Raw genomic sequence first — 17902 nt, forward strand, 5'->3', positions numbered from 1 at the left:
GACCCAAAACATGTCTCCCCACACATTGTTCCATATCCTCATTCGTTGGTGGTTTCGGGAGACTAAGGTAGAAGAGGGTGGTGTCTCTTTCTCCGCGGCGCAACGAGAGCCGCCCGCTGTGGGTCATAATGCGACACTTCTGATTCGTCCGTTATTCTCTTATCATCCGATGGTCTCCCACCTCGTTATCAAGTCACTCGACTTGAAGGCCGTACAATTGCTCGATGGTAATACCTACCCGTGCCACCACAAAGTACTTTGACCCCAAACTCTATGGAAATCCAAACCGTGGAGATGCTCAATCAGATGTCATCGTCCCAGCTCTACAGCCAATCAGCGCTCGTCGCTCTTGGGCACCTCTGGCTGCTCGTCCGTCTCGCCGGAGATGCTGATCCCAGCGGATCAAGCTTGCACTGACTTCATTGTGCGCCGAGGGAGAATGATGCGTCTTTTATGATGGCCTAATGAACTCGACAACCGCTGCTAGTCGCTTGAGTAGGGAGTCTCTATTGTTTCCTCGTTTCCTCCTTTCGATTCTCCTCCGCTCTCCGAGTGTACTCTTTCTGGTTATCGTGTCTCGTTGTAATCTGCATCTTCAACATGGCTGAACGAAAGAGACTCGTCGTTGTCGGCCTGGGAATGGTCGGCATCGCCTTCATGTGAGTGACGCGAGCCACTACGTGCTGTGATCTACCAACTAACTGTTCCAAGTGAGAAGATGCTGAAATTAGATGCCCGCGCAAACGAGTACAGCATCACGGTTCTCGGAGAGGAACCTCACCTTGCATATAACCGCGTTGGCCTGACGAGCTTCTTTGACCACCGCAAAGTCGAGAATCTCTACCTCAACCCAGAAGAATGGGTACGTCCAGACGTCATTCATCCTCATACTGGTGTCTTTTGCTGATTCCTTGACCAGTACCATAGCACGCCTCAAGGCTCTTTGGGATACCATGTCAACACCAGAGTCACTGACATTGACTCCCAAGCCAAAACGGTTACCTGCTCGAATGGAGAAGTTGTATCGTACGACATTCTAGTCATCGCCACCGGCTCAGATGCCGTTCTTCCCAAGCACACACCCGGGCACGACGCAACAGGCGTATTCGTGTACCGGACGATAGACGACCTTATCAACCTCATCGCGTTTGCCGCTCAAAGGAAAGGCACCGTGGGGGCGGTCGTCGGTGGTGGTCTCCTCGGTCTGGAGGCTGCCAAGGCGATGATGGATCTGGACTGCTTCGACAAGGTGAAGCTGATTGAGAGGAATCGGTGGGTGTTGAGCCGACAACTAGACAACGACGCCGGATCCATGGTCGTGGACCAGGTCAGAGACCTCGGTCTCGATGTGCTACTCAGCAAGCGCGTGGGCAAGATTGAGGTGACAAGTGACAACCACGTCCAGGGTGTCGTCTTCGAGGACGGTGAGCGCATGGACTGCTCCACGATATGTTTCGCCATTGGTGTACGGCCACGAGACGATCTGGCGAGGAGAGCAGGCATCAAGTGTGCCGACCGTGGCGGCGGCATCATTGTTGGGGATGATTTGAGCACCAGCGCACCAGACATCTACGCCATTGGGGAGTGTGCAAGCTGGCAAAGTCAAACATTTGGCTTAATTGCACCCGGAGTCGAGATGGCCGACGTTCTTTCCTTCAACCTCACACAAGCCAAGCTACACCAGCCCCGATTATTCAAGAGACCCGACCTTAGCACAAAACTGAAGCTTCTGGGTGTTGATGTTGCCAGCTTTGGCGATTTCTTCGCCGATAGAGATGGCCCGCAATATCTGCCTCCCAAAGCGGCAAGGAAAGCAAAAAAGGACTACGAGCAGAGCACCATCAAGACCTTGACAAACGGCCTACCACCGGCCCCTGTCAAGGCCCTCACATACCGCGATCCGTTCCAGAACGTGTACAAGAAGTACATTTTCACCGAAGACGGCAAGTACCTGCTGGGTGGCATGATGATTGGCGATACAAAAGACTACATCAAGCTAGTGCCCATGGTCAAGAACATGAAGGAGCTGGACATGCCGCCCAGCCAACTAATCCTCGGTGCCAAAAAGGAGGGCGAAGACGACGGCGACGACTTGACAGACGACACTCAGATCTGCTCATGCCACAACGTGACCAAAGGCGATGTGGTCAACAACGTCAAGGACGGGACCTGCAAGACGCTCGGCGAAGTCAAGGCGTGCACCAAAGCCGGCACAGGCTGCGGCGGCTGCATGCCCCTCGTGACGACAATCTTCAACAAGACCATGCTGTCCATGGGCAACGAGGTCAAGAACTACCTGTGCGCCCACTTCAACTACTCCCGTGCCGACCTGTATAACATCATCCTCGTCAAGAAGCTGCAGACATTTGAGGATGTCATGCGTGAGGCCGGCAACGACCGGACCTCTCTCGGTTGCGAGGCGTGCAAGCCTACGATGGGCAGCATCTTCGCCTCCCTATGGAACCGCCATGTCATGGATAAGCCAATGCATGGTCTTCAGGAGACCAACGACCGCTTTCTCGGCAACATCCAGCGCAACGGCACATACAGCGTCGTCCCGCGCGTGTCTGCCGGGGAGATCACGCCCGACAAGCTCATCGCCATTGGTAACGTGGCGTCCAAGTACAAACTGTACACCAAAATCACCGGCGGGCAGCGCATCGACATGTTTGGTGCCAAGAAGCAAGATCTCTTGGACATTTGGCGGATGCTGGTCGAGGCCGGCATGGAGTCCGGGCACGCGTACGCCAAGTCGCTGCGTACGGTCAAGAGCTGCGTGGGTACGACGTGGTGCCGGTACGGCGTCGGCGATAGCGTGGGCATGGCGGTGCGGTTGGAGGAGCGGTATAAGAGTATTCGCGCGCCGCACAAGATCAAGGGCGGCGTCAGTGGGTGCGTCCGCGAGTGTGCCGAGGCGCAAAACAAAGAGTGCGTTGACTGAAAACCCTCATCCTGCAATCAAGGACCTGCTAACCTGTTACCTCAGCTTCGGTCTCATTGCCACAGACAAGGGTTTCAACCTCTTCGTGGCCGGCAACGGCGGCGCCAAGCCAAAACATTCTGAATTGCTGGCCAAGGACGTCCCGCCCACCGAGGTCATCCCCATCATCGATCGCTACCTCATGTTCTATATCCGCACCGCCGACAGACTCCAGCGGACGGCACGCTGGCTCGAGAACCTCCCCGGTGGCATCAGATATCTCCAAGAAGTCGTCTTGGAGGATAAGCTCGGCATCTGCGCCTCGCTCGAGGCCCAGATGCAGGAGCTCGTCGACAGCTTCTTCGACGAGTGGGCCGAGGCCATCAAGAACCCGGCCATTGCCGCGAAGTTCAAGCAATTTGACAATACGGAGGAGACGCTCGAGAATATGGAGGTCGAGCTCGACCGCGACCAGCCGCGGCCGGTGTTCTGGGCGCCTGAATCCGCAAAGGAGGACTTTAAGGGTTTGAAGGAGAGGTGGAGCAGTACAACCTGGCAGCCCATGCTACCGGCGAGTCACTTCTTCGGGGCGGATGAGACGCCTAATGGTATCTCGGCGACGGTGAAGCGCGGGGATACGCAGCTTGCTGTGTGGCGGGTGAGGGGGCGGTATTATGCTACGCAGCAGATGTGTCCTCACAAGAGGCAGTTTGTGCTGTCTGACGGGCTCATCGGCGAGGAGCCTGGCGCCGCGGAGACGTGCGATGATGCGAAGAAGCCTGATTCCGGATGTAACGGCGGTCCCGACACCAACGGCAGCGGCGGTAACGAGGCAAAGAAGCGGCCGGCTCCGTGGGTCTCCTGCCCGTACCACAAGCGCAACTTTGACCTCGCGGACGGGAGCTGCAAGAACGACGAGGAGGTGAGCATCGCGACGTTTGCTGTAGAGGAGCGTGCGGGCGACGGGATGGTGTACCTTAAGCTGCCGCCCGTCGAGGAGCTCGATGCGGCGCTGGGGACGAAGAAGTGGATGGTGAAGAAGGGGGAGGCCGGGGCGGCACCGTTTGAGGCGCTGGATAAGAAGATTCGGTTCAAGGGGCACCGGGCCAAGAGGCCAGGCGTCAAACCGATGGGGGCTTTGGGGATGGAGAAGGCGAGGACGATGGTTGTTGCTGGTGGGGGTGGGTGCGGGAGCGCGCCGGACTGGTAATGACTTACTTGTGATGGACGCTGTGAGGCTATGGATACGGCGTTTGCTTCTCGACAGATGGGAGAAGATGGGGTATATATGCATCGGGCGGTGCTTTGGTATGAGTGATTACAGAGGCAAACATGAGCGATTTTGATCTTGAAAAAAATGAAAATGGATTGGTGATTAAGACTCTTGCCCTCCTGTTTTAGATGGTGTTATACTACACATTCTCACACACTAGAATATGAATCTCTCCACCCATTTTAGGTGCCTCTGTCCGTCTCCCTATCCGTACCCTTGGCTCCACACACCAGCGGGCGGGGCACGGAGCAGCTGGCACGCGGCGTGAAAGTGGGACCGGTCGTTATCCGGGCAGACCTCTCCGGCGCCGTCCTCTCACCTTCCGCCTCAGGCAAAGTGATATTCAGACGATATTCCAACTACAACTTTGAACCATGTGACGATTATCCACACCCAATTGACTGCTCGATTCAGGCAGCACTGGACGTTTCGTCAATCTACTAGGTATCTGGTCAAGGGACAGAAGAAAGCGGACCGGGGAAAGTTCGGAAGCGATTTCCATAGAACGCTGCAACTCCACTTCACTTCATTCTCACCTCCTACCACTTTCATTCTCATCCATCTCATCTGCCAACTTTTGTCATCTCATCACTGCGGAACGCCTAGACATTCAATACGGATCAATAACCTCCCAGACCTATTCTCTAACCTCGTCCACAACTCAGTTTCACCACCATTCACAACCCCCGCCAAAAATGGTTCGCCACGACCCCAACGCCAACCACCCAGTCGGCCTCCTCATCGAGCCAAACTCGGACGGCTATGTCGTCCGCCGCTTCCCCCACGACCACACAGATCTCTACGGCGAGAACCCAGCCGATCTAGAACTCCCCGGCTCCCACGGCCCCTTCAACCTCGTCCACGTACGCTGCCACAATGCCCTCAGAACGACCACCATGGGCAGCACCAACGTCACCGTACGCACCATCCAACTCGGAGATGACGACGACGCGCTCGAGGTGGCACTCGCTCACCACACAGACTCCCTCGTCATCGCCGTCCACGGCGCCTGCCCGCCCCAAAATAACTCAGACCAGCCACCCACCAGATCCGCCGTCGGCGTCCACCTCGGCCCCGGTAACCCCCTCAACCGCGCCTGCCGCATCCCGGACGCCAAAGACCGGGGCCACGTCATGAAGGATACCGACGGCAGCGACAGCCGCGACCGTCCGCAGCACACGCAGCAGCGCGCGGACCTCTACGCCGCCATTGCGGGGCTCATGGAGGCGACTACGATTGCCACACGGGGCCTGCCCGCCCGCGGGACGCGATCGCAGCCAAAGCCGTTCAAGTTACACCATGTCGTCGTCAAGAGTGACTCGGCGTACGTCGTCGAGGGCGTCGCGGGCGGCAGGAATGGGGAGCCGCCGCACATGAACAAGTGGCTTGCCAACGGGTGGAAGAACACAAAGGGCGAAAAGGTCAAGAACGAGGATCTGTGGGATAATTTGATGCTCACCATGATGTCACTGGGTCAGGTGGGCGTGGCGGTGGAGTTTTGGCAGGTGCCCAAGAAGGAGAATAAGGAGGCCGACAAGCTTGCGAAGCTTGGGCTCGAGCAGGAAGTTAACTTCTTTGACGAGAAGAGTGTCTTTGGCAAGGAGGATCACAGCAAGAAGGCGGATGCTGTCGGTGATGAGTTGGTTGCGATGGAATGATGATTACACTTGCAATTTGATGTGACTAGATTTGTAACATTTGTGGCGCAGAAAAGGCGGGTTGGATGACCATTGACTTATGTCATATTAGAGTATTCAGTGCCGGAAAGCAGTAGAATTGCTTCCGGAGAGCGGGAGGACCTCAATCACAGGCGTCTCGAAAATCTCCCAGTTATCCGACGCCTTGGGGTTACCAAAGGCCTTCAAAGCCGCGATACGCCACCTAGTTTGTGAGCGTTAGTCTCTGCGGCCACATGGAGTATAAGAAATATCAGATGAATTACGACTTACTTATACTTCCCAGGCTTAATCTGGCTTCCGTCAGCCAGCTTGCCGAGCCACCACGACTCGTACGGCGAGTCGCGAGACTGGTCCTGCAGGGGGTACGAGACGGTGTTGTTCACGCTGTCGGTTGCCGGGTCGAAGACGGGGTAGTTGACGCTGTTGTAGACGTCGAAGCTGGCGACGGAGCCGACGTACTTGTTCTCGCCGACCACGGGAGGGTATACCCATTCGCGCTCTTGGTAAGTGGGTTCATAGACCTACGGAGATTTCAGGGTCAGTAATCTTTGAGGTGTTGATAGGAGGTGCAATGCTTGCTTACATCCCAGCGAACCTGGCGGGAGCCCCAGGTCAAAGCGACTTGAAGTCTGACAAAGTCTTGCTTGGCGAGTGTGAGGTCAAAGGTGAAGCTATCGTTGGGTAAGTCTGTTGTCTCCTTTAGTTGTATACTTGGAAACATACCTAGACTTCTCGGAGAGCAGCGTCCGGTTGACACCAGACGAGACACGAGGGTATCCGTAGGAAGTGTAGAACATATCAGCAATGTCATGTTTGATGCTACCGCCAACACCTTTGAACGCTTGTTAGAGAAGATCTCGTTCAGGGGAAGGAAGCCAAGTCATACCATAGTAGGGCACCGAGAGCACATCGCCAGCGCTCGATCCAATGAGGATCTTGCCGCTGAAGACAGGGAGTCTCGAAGCGTCGAGCCCTTGCGGAATGTCAAAGGAGAACCTGCGTCTTTATGTTAGCCACGGCTCTCTACATTCAGCCTTCAAGAGGAAAACTCACTTTGCAGTCCTCGTCTGCCCAGGCCCAACCTTGAACCCGCCCACTGGCAACCCGACAACAGCCGCAATCTTGACCGGCTCAATCTCAACAAGATCCTTAATCCGCGGCACCGCCAAGATCCCCGCATCAGCAGCCTCAGCAGTCCAATACGCCTCAAACCCAGCAGCATCCTGCACCGTAAAGATATACTCCAGCTCCGTCGGACCGGTATTGGTGACATCCACCTGGTGGTACCGCGAGAAATGATGCGTGTCATTCAACGCAAACTTGGTCTCCCCAGACAACTGCGAGGTAGCATTCAACACGGAAACAGCATCAATCAACCCGCTACCGACCTGGATCGGCGGCGCCCAGAACCCGAAATCCTTGGTCGTGCCATCGGACCACGGTATCGCCCTTCCCGAGGCCACGATCCGCGCGTGCAGCGCTTTTGCGAAACCCGCGCCGTGGACGGAGCGGCCTCCATGCGCGGAGATATACAACGCCGCGACGCCGGCAACATACGGACACGCCATGGACGTGCCGGACAGATCACGGTAACGGTGCCCGATATACGGCGCAAAGATGCGTCCCCCCGGCGCCGTGACGTCGGGCTTGAGCTCCAGGTCAAAGGTGCCACCCCACGAGGTGAACTGCGAGGGTTTCCCGCCGCCGGCATTGTACATGGCGACGTAGTTGCTGCTCTGGTCCAGGGAAAAGTCGGCCGTGACGTTGCCGCCGGCGATGACCGTCTTGACTATGGCCTCGCCTGCGTCCTTGGATAAGAGGCCCCATTTGCTCTGCGCCCAGCCGGAGCCCGAGAAGCCGACGACGGGCCTGTCGGTGAGATAGAAGAGCATGAACCGCGCGCCGCGCTCCTGGACCCATCGCTGCCTGACATAATCCTGGCATCCTTCGTCGAACCGCACGAGCGGGATGGTATTCGTGAAATTCAGACCCTCGGGCAGGGGCGAACAGGCATCGTTCTCGACGCTGATGTTGAGCGTGACGGGGACGATGGGCCACCCCAGAATCTCGGCGGGGAACAGCTCCTCGGCGGGACGGTAACCGAGGATGGTGCGGTTGGACTGGCCGTCGAGGGTGAAGGTAGCCGCAAACTGGCGCGCCGAGACGATGGAGGCGTCGGCGGAGCCAATGGCGAGCACGTTTTTGCCGGCGGCACCGCTGCTGGGGAAGAAGGGCCCGACGTCGCCCGAGTTGCCGGCGGCGATGGTGACGACGACGCCCTGCTCTACAATGCGCGAGGCCACGAGGGCCCAGGCGTTGTCGGACCAGCCGCCGGTGGAACCGACGGAGGCGGTGATAATGTCGACGCCGTCGTCGTAGGCGCGAAGGAAGGCTTCGATTAGGACCTCCTCTGCTGTGCCCTCCTGAAGTTGGTTTTAGTGAGATCAAGGGACGGGGAAGCCAGACTTGAGTAACTTACATTAGGGCCGAAGACCTTGTAAGAGTAGATCGTGGCTTCAGGGGCAACTCCAATGAACCTATTGGCACGTTTAGCTGAGGTCTTCTCTCTTCAGGGTAGCTTTGGATGGTATATCATACTCAGAGCTCTTGCCAGCAATGATGCCAGCCACATGCGTTCCATGGCCAGCTTGGTCCATGGGATCCTCATCAGGTTGACGTTCCGCACCGGGGTAAGGCCAGTACGCTGCAAAAGTTAGTTCCGTCATCAGCTCGTCGTTTAGTCATGAACTCACTATCATCACCAACAAAGTCGTACCCAGCGGCAACCTTACACCCCTCACCAAAGCAGCCACCAAGCTATCCATCTCTCGTCAGTATCATACCCCTCAACCACCAAACCCACCAGAAACCAGACCAGAAAACTCACAGCAGGATGCGTATACTCCGTCCCCGTATCAACAACGCCAACCTTGACGCCCTTCCCAAAGATCCCCTGCTCATGAAGCTTATCCACCCCCGTCATCCAGTGAATAGAATAATTCAGCGCCCCCGCATCATCGCTGAAAGACTCGCCCGCCACAACGGGAGCAAGCTGGATGCGCGTAGAGTGCCAAGCCTTCACGACGGGCAAGATCGCCTCAAGCGAGTCCGTGTTCTCACTATCCGACTCGACGGCGATGCCATTGAAGAGGGCCGAGTCAAAGACCTTGAGGATCTTGCTGCCGGGGTTATTGGTCTGGAGCTGCTGGACTACGGCATCCTTGTCGGCTCCCTATCAAGTGTTCATGGCGTGTTAGCATTATTTGACCTGGGGTTGGTATTCTCTTTGGGGAGAAAAGGGAATGACGAACCTGCTCAAGCTCAAGAATGAACTTCTTGGGCGCGACGGCCGTGTCGTTGGAAGGACGAGCATCCTCGTCGACGGCGCGCCGGGAAACTCGTGCTGTTCCCGCGCCGGCCAAGGCCAAGACGGAGACGAGGGCACTCGCGACACGCATGGTCGATCAGCCAAAAAGACGAATGTGTAAACCTCAAAACGAAAACGATCGTGCAAAAAGACCCAGTCAGTCCCTGGCTGTCTCTCGCTTCAGCACCCACGATATAACTCGCCGGGTATTCGAGAGCCTTTATGAGAGTGAGCGGTCGGTGAGCCATCCCCCTTCGCTCTCGCGTGATACCATGGGACCTGTTGACGATCTCGTATCGAGAATGTCGACACCACGACATGCCATGTAACTCAGTATGAAGAACCCCGGTCTCCCGTCCTTATTCGGCAGTCATCGCAGCGACATCTCCACCCCTGAGGCGACCTCACCGTGGAAGCCAAGCAACGGCGGTCCACATCTGGCCATGGCGTCCAACACCCAAATCCTATGTGTCATTCCGTACCTTGCATCGCACCTGCCATCTTGAGCTTGGTAACCTAAACCTTCACTCTATTCCCGCGCATATCTTTAATTTTCGGTATGCACGCTAGGGATGCGCATCTTCGTATTCTGGGAATCCCGGGGGTAATAGTCAGAAGAACAGAAGAATCATCGGCCGGCGGGCTACGGAGTCCGGTAGCTATCAGCTACTATCGCGAGAACCGCGCTTCGAATGCCAAGTCTCTTCGGATGAGTGGTGCCAGAGTTGCAGCTAACTTCGGAATGATCCGTGGAGTATTATTAGGCGATTGATGCTCGTATGAATGATGATCCCACCTACCCCGCGGCGGGTAAACCTACATGCCAATGAAGGTCAGTTAAAAACTTGGATAGCAGCGTAGATGGATGGGTGTACGGATACTTACATGCTGGGACTCCTACGGCGAGCAGATGGTTCAATCTGCAAGTCACGGGTCGGGCACAGCAAATGCAGAGGGGACTCAAGCGAAGTGATTGCAAGGTATTATTCATGATTCGAGAATAAGTAAAAAAGAGCGAGGACATAGCGTGAGTCTAAATCTAAATGTTTTCCATGAGCGTTGTTGCCGTCAAAGATTGGTTTTCGCTTCCCAACCTCCCGCCTCTCCCTGTATCTCTCAACAAGACCAGAGAGAGGCGGATATGTATTTTGTAAAGAGAATGAAAAATAACATGCAAAGAGACGGAGGCTTTTTCCGCCCCTCGTTCCTGTTTCCCCCTTTTGGCTATGCGGGCGCTCGCGCGAGAGAGGCAATTCGTAGACCATGAACGAACGCTTTTGTTCAAACACGATAGTTATGTGTGTGTATATAAAAAGGAAGTTATACATCATTATACAACCAAAATAGGCCCCATGTGTCGGAAGTGAACCGGACCCCTGACCCCCAAGACCAAACGTGACAAGAGAGGCGCGGCGCGGCGCGGCGCTGTTTGTTTTGCGGCGCAAAGCGCATCGCGGCCTCCGGGTATTTGTGTTTTTTGTTTCGCATCGCAGTAATATTTGCATGATCCATTTAAGGCTTTGATACCTGCTCCTTTCTGAAGAACTTGAAGAAGAGGATCGGGATCACCAGCTGGAAGCCCAGGCAGATCCAGAACCAGTAACTTGAGACTCCGGGCATCAGGCCCTGGGAGAAATCAGGGAAGGTAGTGTTGGGCGAGAGAGCATTGGGACTCGTCGCGCGCGCCAGCATTGTGAAGGCACTGCCCACAATTTGTGCGCCAATGAGGACGGCCAACACGTGCTGGCGAGTCAGCGTCGCGAGCAGCATCATACCCAGACCGACACCCTGGATGTTGTCCAAGAGGCCGAGCCACAGCCACAGGCAGCGAGACAGGATGGCCGAACCAACGGGGCCACCAGCCCAGGGAAGATACATGCCCATGCTGCTGGTACCCCAGAGCATCTGCGCCCAACGAGGAGCGCACAGGCCGATGGCGAAGATTGGCAGAAGCCATGTGTGGCTCTCGGAGAAGAAGGAGAAGACGTAGAGGATGATGGACCAGAGAACGACGAAGAATCCAAGGGCAAGGAGGACAACACCCCATCCAGGGATGAACTGCGAGGCGAAGAGGAAACCCCAGTTGCGACCGTAAGGTGCCGACAGCCAGTAGTTCTGGATGATGATCATGATGAAGAAGACGGGGACGAGCTTGCGGCGGGCAAGGGAGATGTAGAAGCCAGGGATGTTGTCGGGCGCCTGGCGATAGTAGTCAGGGAGACCGAAGAACAGGACAATACCGATGGACCAGAGCATGATGGCGACAGGAATACAGACGACAATGCCCTTGGAGATGTTGGTACCGTCGAAGAAGGCCAGAGGGGAAGTCTCGGGGGTATGAGTAAGAGATCCCCAGTACCAGAGCATCAGGGAGTAGACCTGAGCAACACCAGCGACGGCCAAGGCGCGAGTAATCCATTGCTTTGTGGGAGCACCACCTTCATCACCAAAGTTAAGTGCGAATGACAAAGCACCAGCGCTGGCGCCAGCTGCGTAAATGGCAGTGGCGGCGTCTTGCATAGCAGCGCTGGCTTGCCAAGGAGTCAGGTAAGGCGAAATTCCGAGCAGGGCGAAAGCAAGGCCGAAGAACAACCAAGGCAGCGACAGGGCGTAAACGGACTTGGTGAAGCGAACCAGGATCCACCACAGAGCTGACGTTACGAGGTAGGTAGCGGCAACAATGTAGAGCTTCAAAGGCGTCTGGTTGGTGTCACCCGTGAGCAGGACAATCTGGTACGAGTTGATGGAGATGACTTGGGCGAAAGCGAGGAAGAAGGCGTAGATGGGCCAGTCCCCAATGCGAATCGACAAGATCTTCTTGAGACCTGTTGGCGCATTGTAGTTGTCGCCCAGAAGGAACTCGTCGTCAACGGGGCTGTCATCGTAGCGAGACGCTCCTGTGAGTCCGCTCGGAGTGCGACTACGGCCACGCTCATCGGCGTCGAACTTGGCACCGAGTCCCTTGCTGGATCCGGGGCGGCTGCCAGGCGCAGGGCTTCTTGATCTGCTGTGATCTCTCCGGCCGAGCTTCGCGTCTCTGTATCTTGCGAACCACTTCTTCTCACTCTTCTTAAGGTAATTCTCAATGCAAAGATCTGTGCCCGAATTCTTGGCTGTAAGCTTGTTGAGCATCTGCTCAAATTCTTGGTAGAACTCTCCATTCTTATCAGTGAAGTTCTGGTCCACGTTTTGCAACTTGAGGTCGTGGCGGTCACCGACGACATCGGGCAAAGACAGCTGAGAGCTGTTGCGTTGCTGCTTGTAGAAACTCGGCTGGGGCAGGCCAAGGGCGTCGCCGAAGCCGGGAGTCTGAGGAGAGGAGACGTCATTCTGGGCGCGAACCGCGAAGCTGTCTACACTGACCATACTCTCACGACCGCTGGCCCACATGCTGTCACGAGGCGCAAACATGCTGTCACGACCACCGATAGAGCTCGAGAAGGAGCTGCGGCGGGAGGAGGAGATCGTCGACCAGGGCATGTTGGGTGTCTGGAGGTCGGGAGAGTTGATACGGCCCGCGGGGCTAGCGATACGGCTTGGTGGCGGGAGAGGAGAGGGAGCTCTCGAGCCAGTAGGGGTAAGCTCAGCGCCATACTCGCTGACGGCAATGCTTGATCTCAAGGAAGAGTCGGTAAGGTTGCGGATGCCGCCTGCCTTCTTCTGCTTGGCAGCCTCCTTGTTGTGAACCTTGATAGAGTCGTTGTACAGGGTGTCGAGTTGTCTGATCCATTGCGCGACGGGGAAACGTTGCTTGGCACTCCAGGCGCGCATAAGAGCTCGCTTTCTAGGCTTGCAAGCAAGAGCTGAAGCAATGGCTTGCTTGAATTGGTGAAGCAAATGCTGAGGACTCATCGACTCAACGGTGAACCAGAAACCGGGCATCTGGCCCAGGCCACCAACACGGGCACCAACACCCAGGGCACCCTTACGACCGAATTCAACGGCGACGAGACCGAAGGGCTCATCACGAGAGGGAATGAGAGCGAATTCAGCACCGCTGAAAATGTAGGGAGGCAGCTGAGTGAACTCAGGCTTGCTGAAAACACGGCCAGGGTACTTCTCCATGAGCTTGGCCAGCTTAAGGGCGGCAAACTTGCCGTACAAGTCGATGACCGGACCAATAGCAATAAGTTGAACAGAGGGGTACTTCTCGAGGATGCTTGGGAACAGATCGGCAATCAAGTCGACGCCCTTTTGCAAACTCCATCTGCCGACAAAGACGAAGAGATCGGCGTTGGGGTTCACATCGAGACCAGCCCACTCTTGGGCTTGTCTTCGGAGAGTGGCGCGGTTGGCTTCGAAGGTCTCGTCGATCTTGATTTCGTCCGTGGAGTTGGAGATATCGTCCTCGGGGTTCCATTCTCCAGTATCGGAAGGATCCGGGTTAGGCAGCTGGCCAATGTTCTTCAAACTCCAGAAAATGGGGTAACGAGCCAGGGAACGGTCACCGTACTTCTTAGACACACCGACGGCACCGAAACCGCGCTGGTGAATGCGGAGGTAACTGGCGGCGGCGTGCAGCAGGTTGAAAGCGGAACCGTATTGAACGTAGTCCTTCACGACCTTGGCGGGAAGGTTGAAGACACTGTAGACTTCCTTTTGCTCTTCTTCGGTTCTCATGGGCCACATGCCCTGGAATTCGGCATTGTGAAGAGACAAGCAAACGGGGATGGTCTGCGGGAGGAGGTAGAGGGGAGCAGCAGCTCCATGGTAATCGTTGATGTGGTAAATATCGGCGTTGAAGCGCTTGATGGACTCGGCAATACAGCTGTTCCAGGCACAGTACAGGATGGCACTCTCGAGATCGTCCATTCGCGCGATGTAGGGGTCGGCCTTGGTTTGCTGACGGAAGATGGGAGCATCGAGGAGGACGTACGTGATGTTCTTGTAGACGTGGTAGTTGACCTTGACTTCGAAGGAGTCGCCCATGACTTCAACGAACATCGGTTCGGCTTCGTGGTCCATGGGGTATTCGACGTCACCGACGCAAGGGACAACCCAGATCAAGTCCACATGGGAGAGAGCTTGACTCATGAGCTTGGCCATGACACCAAGACCACCGATCTTGATGCTGATCTTCCAGTCGTCGATGTTGTACTCCATGGTGGCGATAAGGACCTTCCTTCGGGGGGCGCCACCGGTGGCTGCAACGGCAGCCGGCGTGACGGTAGGAGAGGGAGGAATTTGGGACATCTCGAGACTTTTGCCTTTTTCGCCGAAGTTAATGTTGGACTCATTCCCGAGCTTGAGTGGTAACCAACCCTTCTTGGAGAATCCTGATTTGTTAATCTTAACTTGGTAGAAACCCTTCATATAGATCCAGCCAGCCAGTCCAGCCAGGAGAATAGGCATGAGGCCGAGTAGGAAAAAGAAGATAATCTGAATCCACATGTTGCCTTGGGGAACGGCGACATAGTTCCAATTGGCGTCGTTGAGGACCAGCTTGTAGGAAAGCGCAGGCATCGGAGGCGGCGAGGTCAGGTTGACGACGTTGTCGGACAAACTGCTAGGGGGCAGACGGTCAAGGACGCCATCGCCGTTGGGGTCGCCGTAGATGAAGGAGGCATCAGGCTGGTTGTCGGGGTTGATACCCCAAAGGTTGAGCTGGATCTGGGCGGGCCATTCGTACATGAAGTGAAGCTCCCACATGTTGTCGCCGACTTGGGTCATCAGGTTAGGCAGGCCAGCATCGTAACCCCACTTGTTAAAGGGTCCGTGAAGGAAGATGTGAGGGAAACGGCGCGAGAAGGGGATGACACTGTTGTCCGCATGCTGGATAAAAGACGACGAACCAAGGGGCTTGCTGAAGTACTGAACCATAAGATGCTCACCCTCCCACTTCTGGAGTTCGGTACCTTCCCAGGCCTGCGGGACCATACGCTGCCTGGCACCGGTGTAGGGCATCCAGTTGCTCCAGGTGGAACCCCAGTTGGTGCTGTAGCGCCACTTGTTGGCACCAGGAGCGGCATGGTTGATGAAGTATTCAGTGCCGCTCTGCTGCATCAGAGACCGTGAGTAGTTGGCGGAAGCGGGGAAAACAACAGGGTTGATGGGCTTGCCGAAGCGGAGGAGGAAGTGATCCGTAGTATTTGTGGCTCCATCGACAGTAATCTTGACAATGCCGTCCGGAACGTTCTGGAGGTTGGCAGACCACTTCCAGACCGATGCGATAGCGCCAGTCCACGACTCCTTCTCGATGGGATCCATGGCGCCGCACACAGGGGTATCGAAAGTGATGTTTGTCTGCGTGTTGGCGTCGACGTTGACAAAGGCAGAAACGGCCTTAGTCACATCGGCACAAGTCATTTCGGTCGAGAACTTGAAAGCGATGGGAATCTTTCCGTTGGCATCGGTAGAGTCGATGGGGGTGTCATGACCGGGCTCGAAACCAGTGATTGAGGGAGCAATATCCAACCATTTGGTGTCAGCGACGTAGGCGCGGAACTCGAAGGGCGCCATGGTGATGCTGCTGAGGCAGCCGGCCTTGTGACCTGCGCCCTTGAAGCCATTCTCCTTGGTCGAGCTTTCAAGGGTGATGGAAGCATCGGTACTGAACAAGTTCCTGACCTTGGTGTTGCCGTCGAAGGGCGAGAGGAAGGCATCCGCCTCGTTGGTACAGTCGAACTCGTAGGTGGTCTCGTTGGGACTGTTGTGGTACACCAACCAAACGGGATCTCCGGTCTGGTTCTGGTTGCTCATGTAGCCACGCGCGACACTCCAGATTCCGGTTTCGGTCGCAGTGGGACTGCCAGAGTACAGGACGCCGTGAGTCTTGTTGGAAAGCTGCTCAAGAAGCCAGCCGCCCTCAAGAACGGGGTACTCTTCGCGGAAAGAGAACAAACGCTTCATCCAGTTGCGCACTGAGGCTGAGGGATCGCGGTGATCATACGCGACAGTCTCATCCTCGCAGCCCTTCTTACCCTTGGTAATGGGCCAGCCGACGTAGACGGAGTTGTTGCCGGCGTAGCATCCGTGTGCCTTCCATGCCTGAGCGGCCGAGAAGGCCTGACGACCGAAAACGTAGTTGTTGGCGGTGTTGTCCAAAACATAGAAGTTCTGCTCCTCGCCATAGTAGACGAGTGGTGCACCGGGCAGAAGAAGGGTAGTGATGAAGTAAGCGAGAAGCATGCGCTCAGTTCCCTTCTCAATGGCGGGCCAGCGGAAGACATCCTGGTTGGTGACACCGTACAAGTGGCGGGGATCGAATTCTCCGGTGTTGGCGTTGTAGAAATCGTTGGTCAGAATCATTTGGTTCCAGGTCTGAACCCAGTCGGTCGGCAGATCGTAACCGGCCTCGAGGTGACCGCTCAAGCCGAGGAAACGGGTCATGAAACGGTAGATGGAGTAGTGGAACGCGCCGGCATCGAGGGCGCTCTTACCCTGCTCACGAATGAAGTTGCCAGAGGTGGAAGAGCTGTTGGAGTCCAAGGTGGTGGCGTCGGAAAGCTCGAGGGCGGAGGCCATGGAGGGAGTTCGGCCACGGCCGAGATAGATGGATCCCAGAGTGTTACCACTGGTAATCTCACCAACGACCATGAAGTTTTCCTTGCCAAGATCCTTTGCGCACTTTCGCATGGCAGTACTCCACTCAGCCTGCGCATCTACTGTGACCTGGACGGCCTTGTCGATACGGAATCCGTCGATGTCGAGTGTTTGAATTGTCATGCAGGAGAAGAGCTCGAGACGCTGGCGAACTGAGGGAACCCACTCACGCAGACGATCTTGCACGGAGGCGAACTTTGCCAATTGACGCTGCCAATCAGGGAAAACACCGAAAGCCTCAATGTCACCAAATTGATCAAAGTCACTGTCGTAGCAGCCTTTCAGTTGAGAAGAGACATCGACCTTGTTTCCGTCCTCGAACCAGAAAGTCGGGTATTCGCAGGTTTCGTTATATTCGTTGCCGATGTCAAAGTCGAGGTATCTTCTCGACGTCTTCCATTGAACCTGATGTTCCGAAGTTGAGAACGGAGTGGACGTGTTGAGATACCCTTCGAACCCAATCAAGTCACCCATGCTAGAGAAGGTGAGCAACAAGAACAAAGCCCCACGCGAGCCATCGGATACTTACGTTGCCATAGTCTGGTCCATAACCACGTACATTCCTCGCTTGTGAATTTCATCAATGGCTTCTTGCCATGCCGTGATGTTACCATAGTGCTTATCGAGGAGAGTGAGATCGAGAGGCTGCGAAATGTCAGTCTTCATCCAGATCATCGTTGTGTTTCTTCTGTACTCCTTACCGAGTATGAATCCGCCTTCCACGGGTCGTTGATGAAAGGTGAGCCAGCAATGTAGAGTGCCTTGATTCCCATGCCCTGAATGTAATCCAACGTGTCGACGAGGCCAGCCAAATCTCCTCCATGACGGAGCTGGTTACTCATGATATCATGTTCGAAGATGGTGCCATTGGCATTGTCGTTATCGGGGTCGCCATTTACGAATCGATCGATGAATAATGTGTAGTAGGGAAACCGCCAGTTGGGGGGTGATTTTGTGAATGTGTGGCCATCTCTCTTTCCTGAGTATTCGGCAGGACTCTTTGCTAATCTGTTGGTGTTGAGGTTGTAATCGACTTCGCTCGCGGTGTACTTGAGGCCGGAAACGAGGGTGGATGATGCGGTAAGGAGTGTAAGTGCCCAAGCCAATACTGAATTAGACAT

At 55.7% G+C, this 17902-nt stretch overlaps 4 protein-coding genes across 4 annotated transcripts; 2 read left to right on the forward strand and 2 right to left on the reverse strand.

Moving 5' to 3' along the window:
- Positions 1–600: 600 nt before the first annotated feature.
- Positions 601–4130, forward strand: BDP55DRAFT_546344 (nitrite reductase; the record flags this gene model as incomplete). Its single annotated transcript, XM_060568644.1, has 4 exons — positions 601–659; positions 712–862; positions 920–2928; positions 2987–4130. The coding sequence occupies 4 exons, from the start codon at positions 601–603 to the stop codon at positions 4128–4130; spliced, it is 3363 nt and encodes a 1120-aa protein (XP_060432776.1).
- A 399-nt stretch (positions 4131–4529) lies between these two features.
- Positions 4530–6139, forward strand: BDP55DRAFT_654140 (uncharacterized protein). Its single transcript, XM_060574241.1, has one exon. It carries the CDS (start codon positions 4889–4891, stop codon positions 5849–5851), a length of 963 nt encoding a protein of 320 aa, XP_060432777.1. The 5' UTR covers positions 4530–4888; the 3' UTR covers positions 5852–6139.
- Positions 5900–9564, reverse strand: BDP55DRAFT_428566 (subtilase). Its single transcript, XM_060567504.1, has 11 exons — positions 9184–9564; positions 8760–9104; positions 8626–8689; positions 8471–8576; positions 8352–8409; positions 6926–8295; positions 6759–6868; positions 6596–6704; positions 6456–6543; positions 6143–6393; positions 5900–6074 (listed from the first exon to the last, which is right to left on the reverse strand). The coding sequence occupies exons 1-11, from the start codon at positions 9328–9330 to the stop codon at positions 5948–5950; spliced, it is 2775 nt and encodes a 924-aa protein (XP_060432778.1). The 5' UTR covers positions 9331–9564; the 3' UTR covers positions 5900–5947.
- A 1187-nt stretch (positions 9565–10751) lies between these two features.
- BDP55DRAFT_725909 (alpha amylase) lies at positions 10752–17902 on the reverse strand (the record flags this gene model as incomplete). Its single annotated transcript, XM_060579065.1, has 3 exons — positions 10752–17256; positions 17311–17426; positions 17483–17902. The coding sequence occupies 3 exons, from the start codon at positions 17900–17902 to the stop codon at positions 10752–10754; spliced, it is 7041 nt and encodes a 2346-aa protein (XP_060432779.1).

Source organism: Colletotrichum godetiae, assembly GCF_030913485.1.
Source record: "Colletotrichum godetiae strain CBS 193.32 chromosome Unknown BDP55scaffold_9, whole genome shotgun sequence".
Taxonomy (NCBI): domain Eukaryota; kingdom Fungi; phylum Ascomycota; class Sordariomycetes; order Glomerellales; family Glomerellaceae; genus Colletotrichum; species Colletotrichum godetiae.

What these genes read in the sequence shown, in the direction of transcription:
- BDP55DRAFT_654140 (XM_060574241.1), top strand. Translation starts at nt 4,889, where the DNA reads ATGGTTCGCCACGACCCCAACGCCAACCACCCAGTCGGCCTCCTCATC.
- BDP55DRAFT_428566 (XM_060567504.1), bottom strand. Translation starts at nt 9,330, where the DNA reads ATGCGTGTCGCGAGTGCCCTCGTCTCCGTCTTGGCCTTGGCCGGCGCG. An exon ending in TCATTCTTGAGCTTGAGCAG is followed by an intron (nt 9,105 to 9,183) that starts GTTCGTCATTCC and finishes AACACTTGATAG; the next exon opens with GGAGCCGACAAGGATGCCGT. An exon ending in ACAAGGTCTTCGGCCCTAAT is followed by an intron (nt 8,296 to 8,351) that starts GTAAGTTACTCA and finishes AACCAACTTCAG; the next exon opens with GAGGGCACAGCAGAGGAGGT.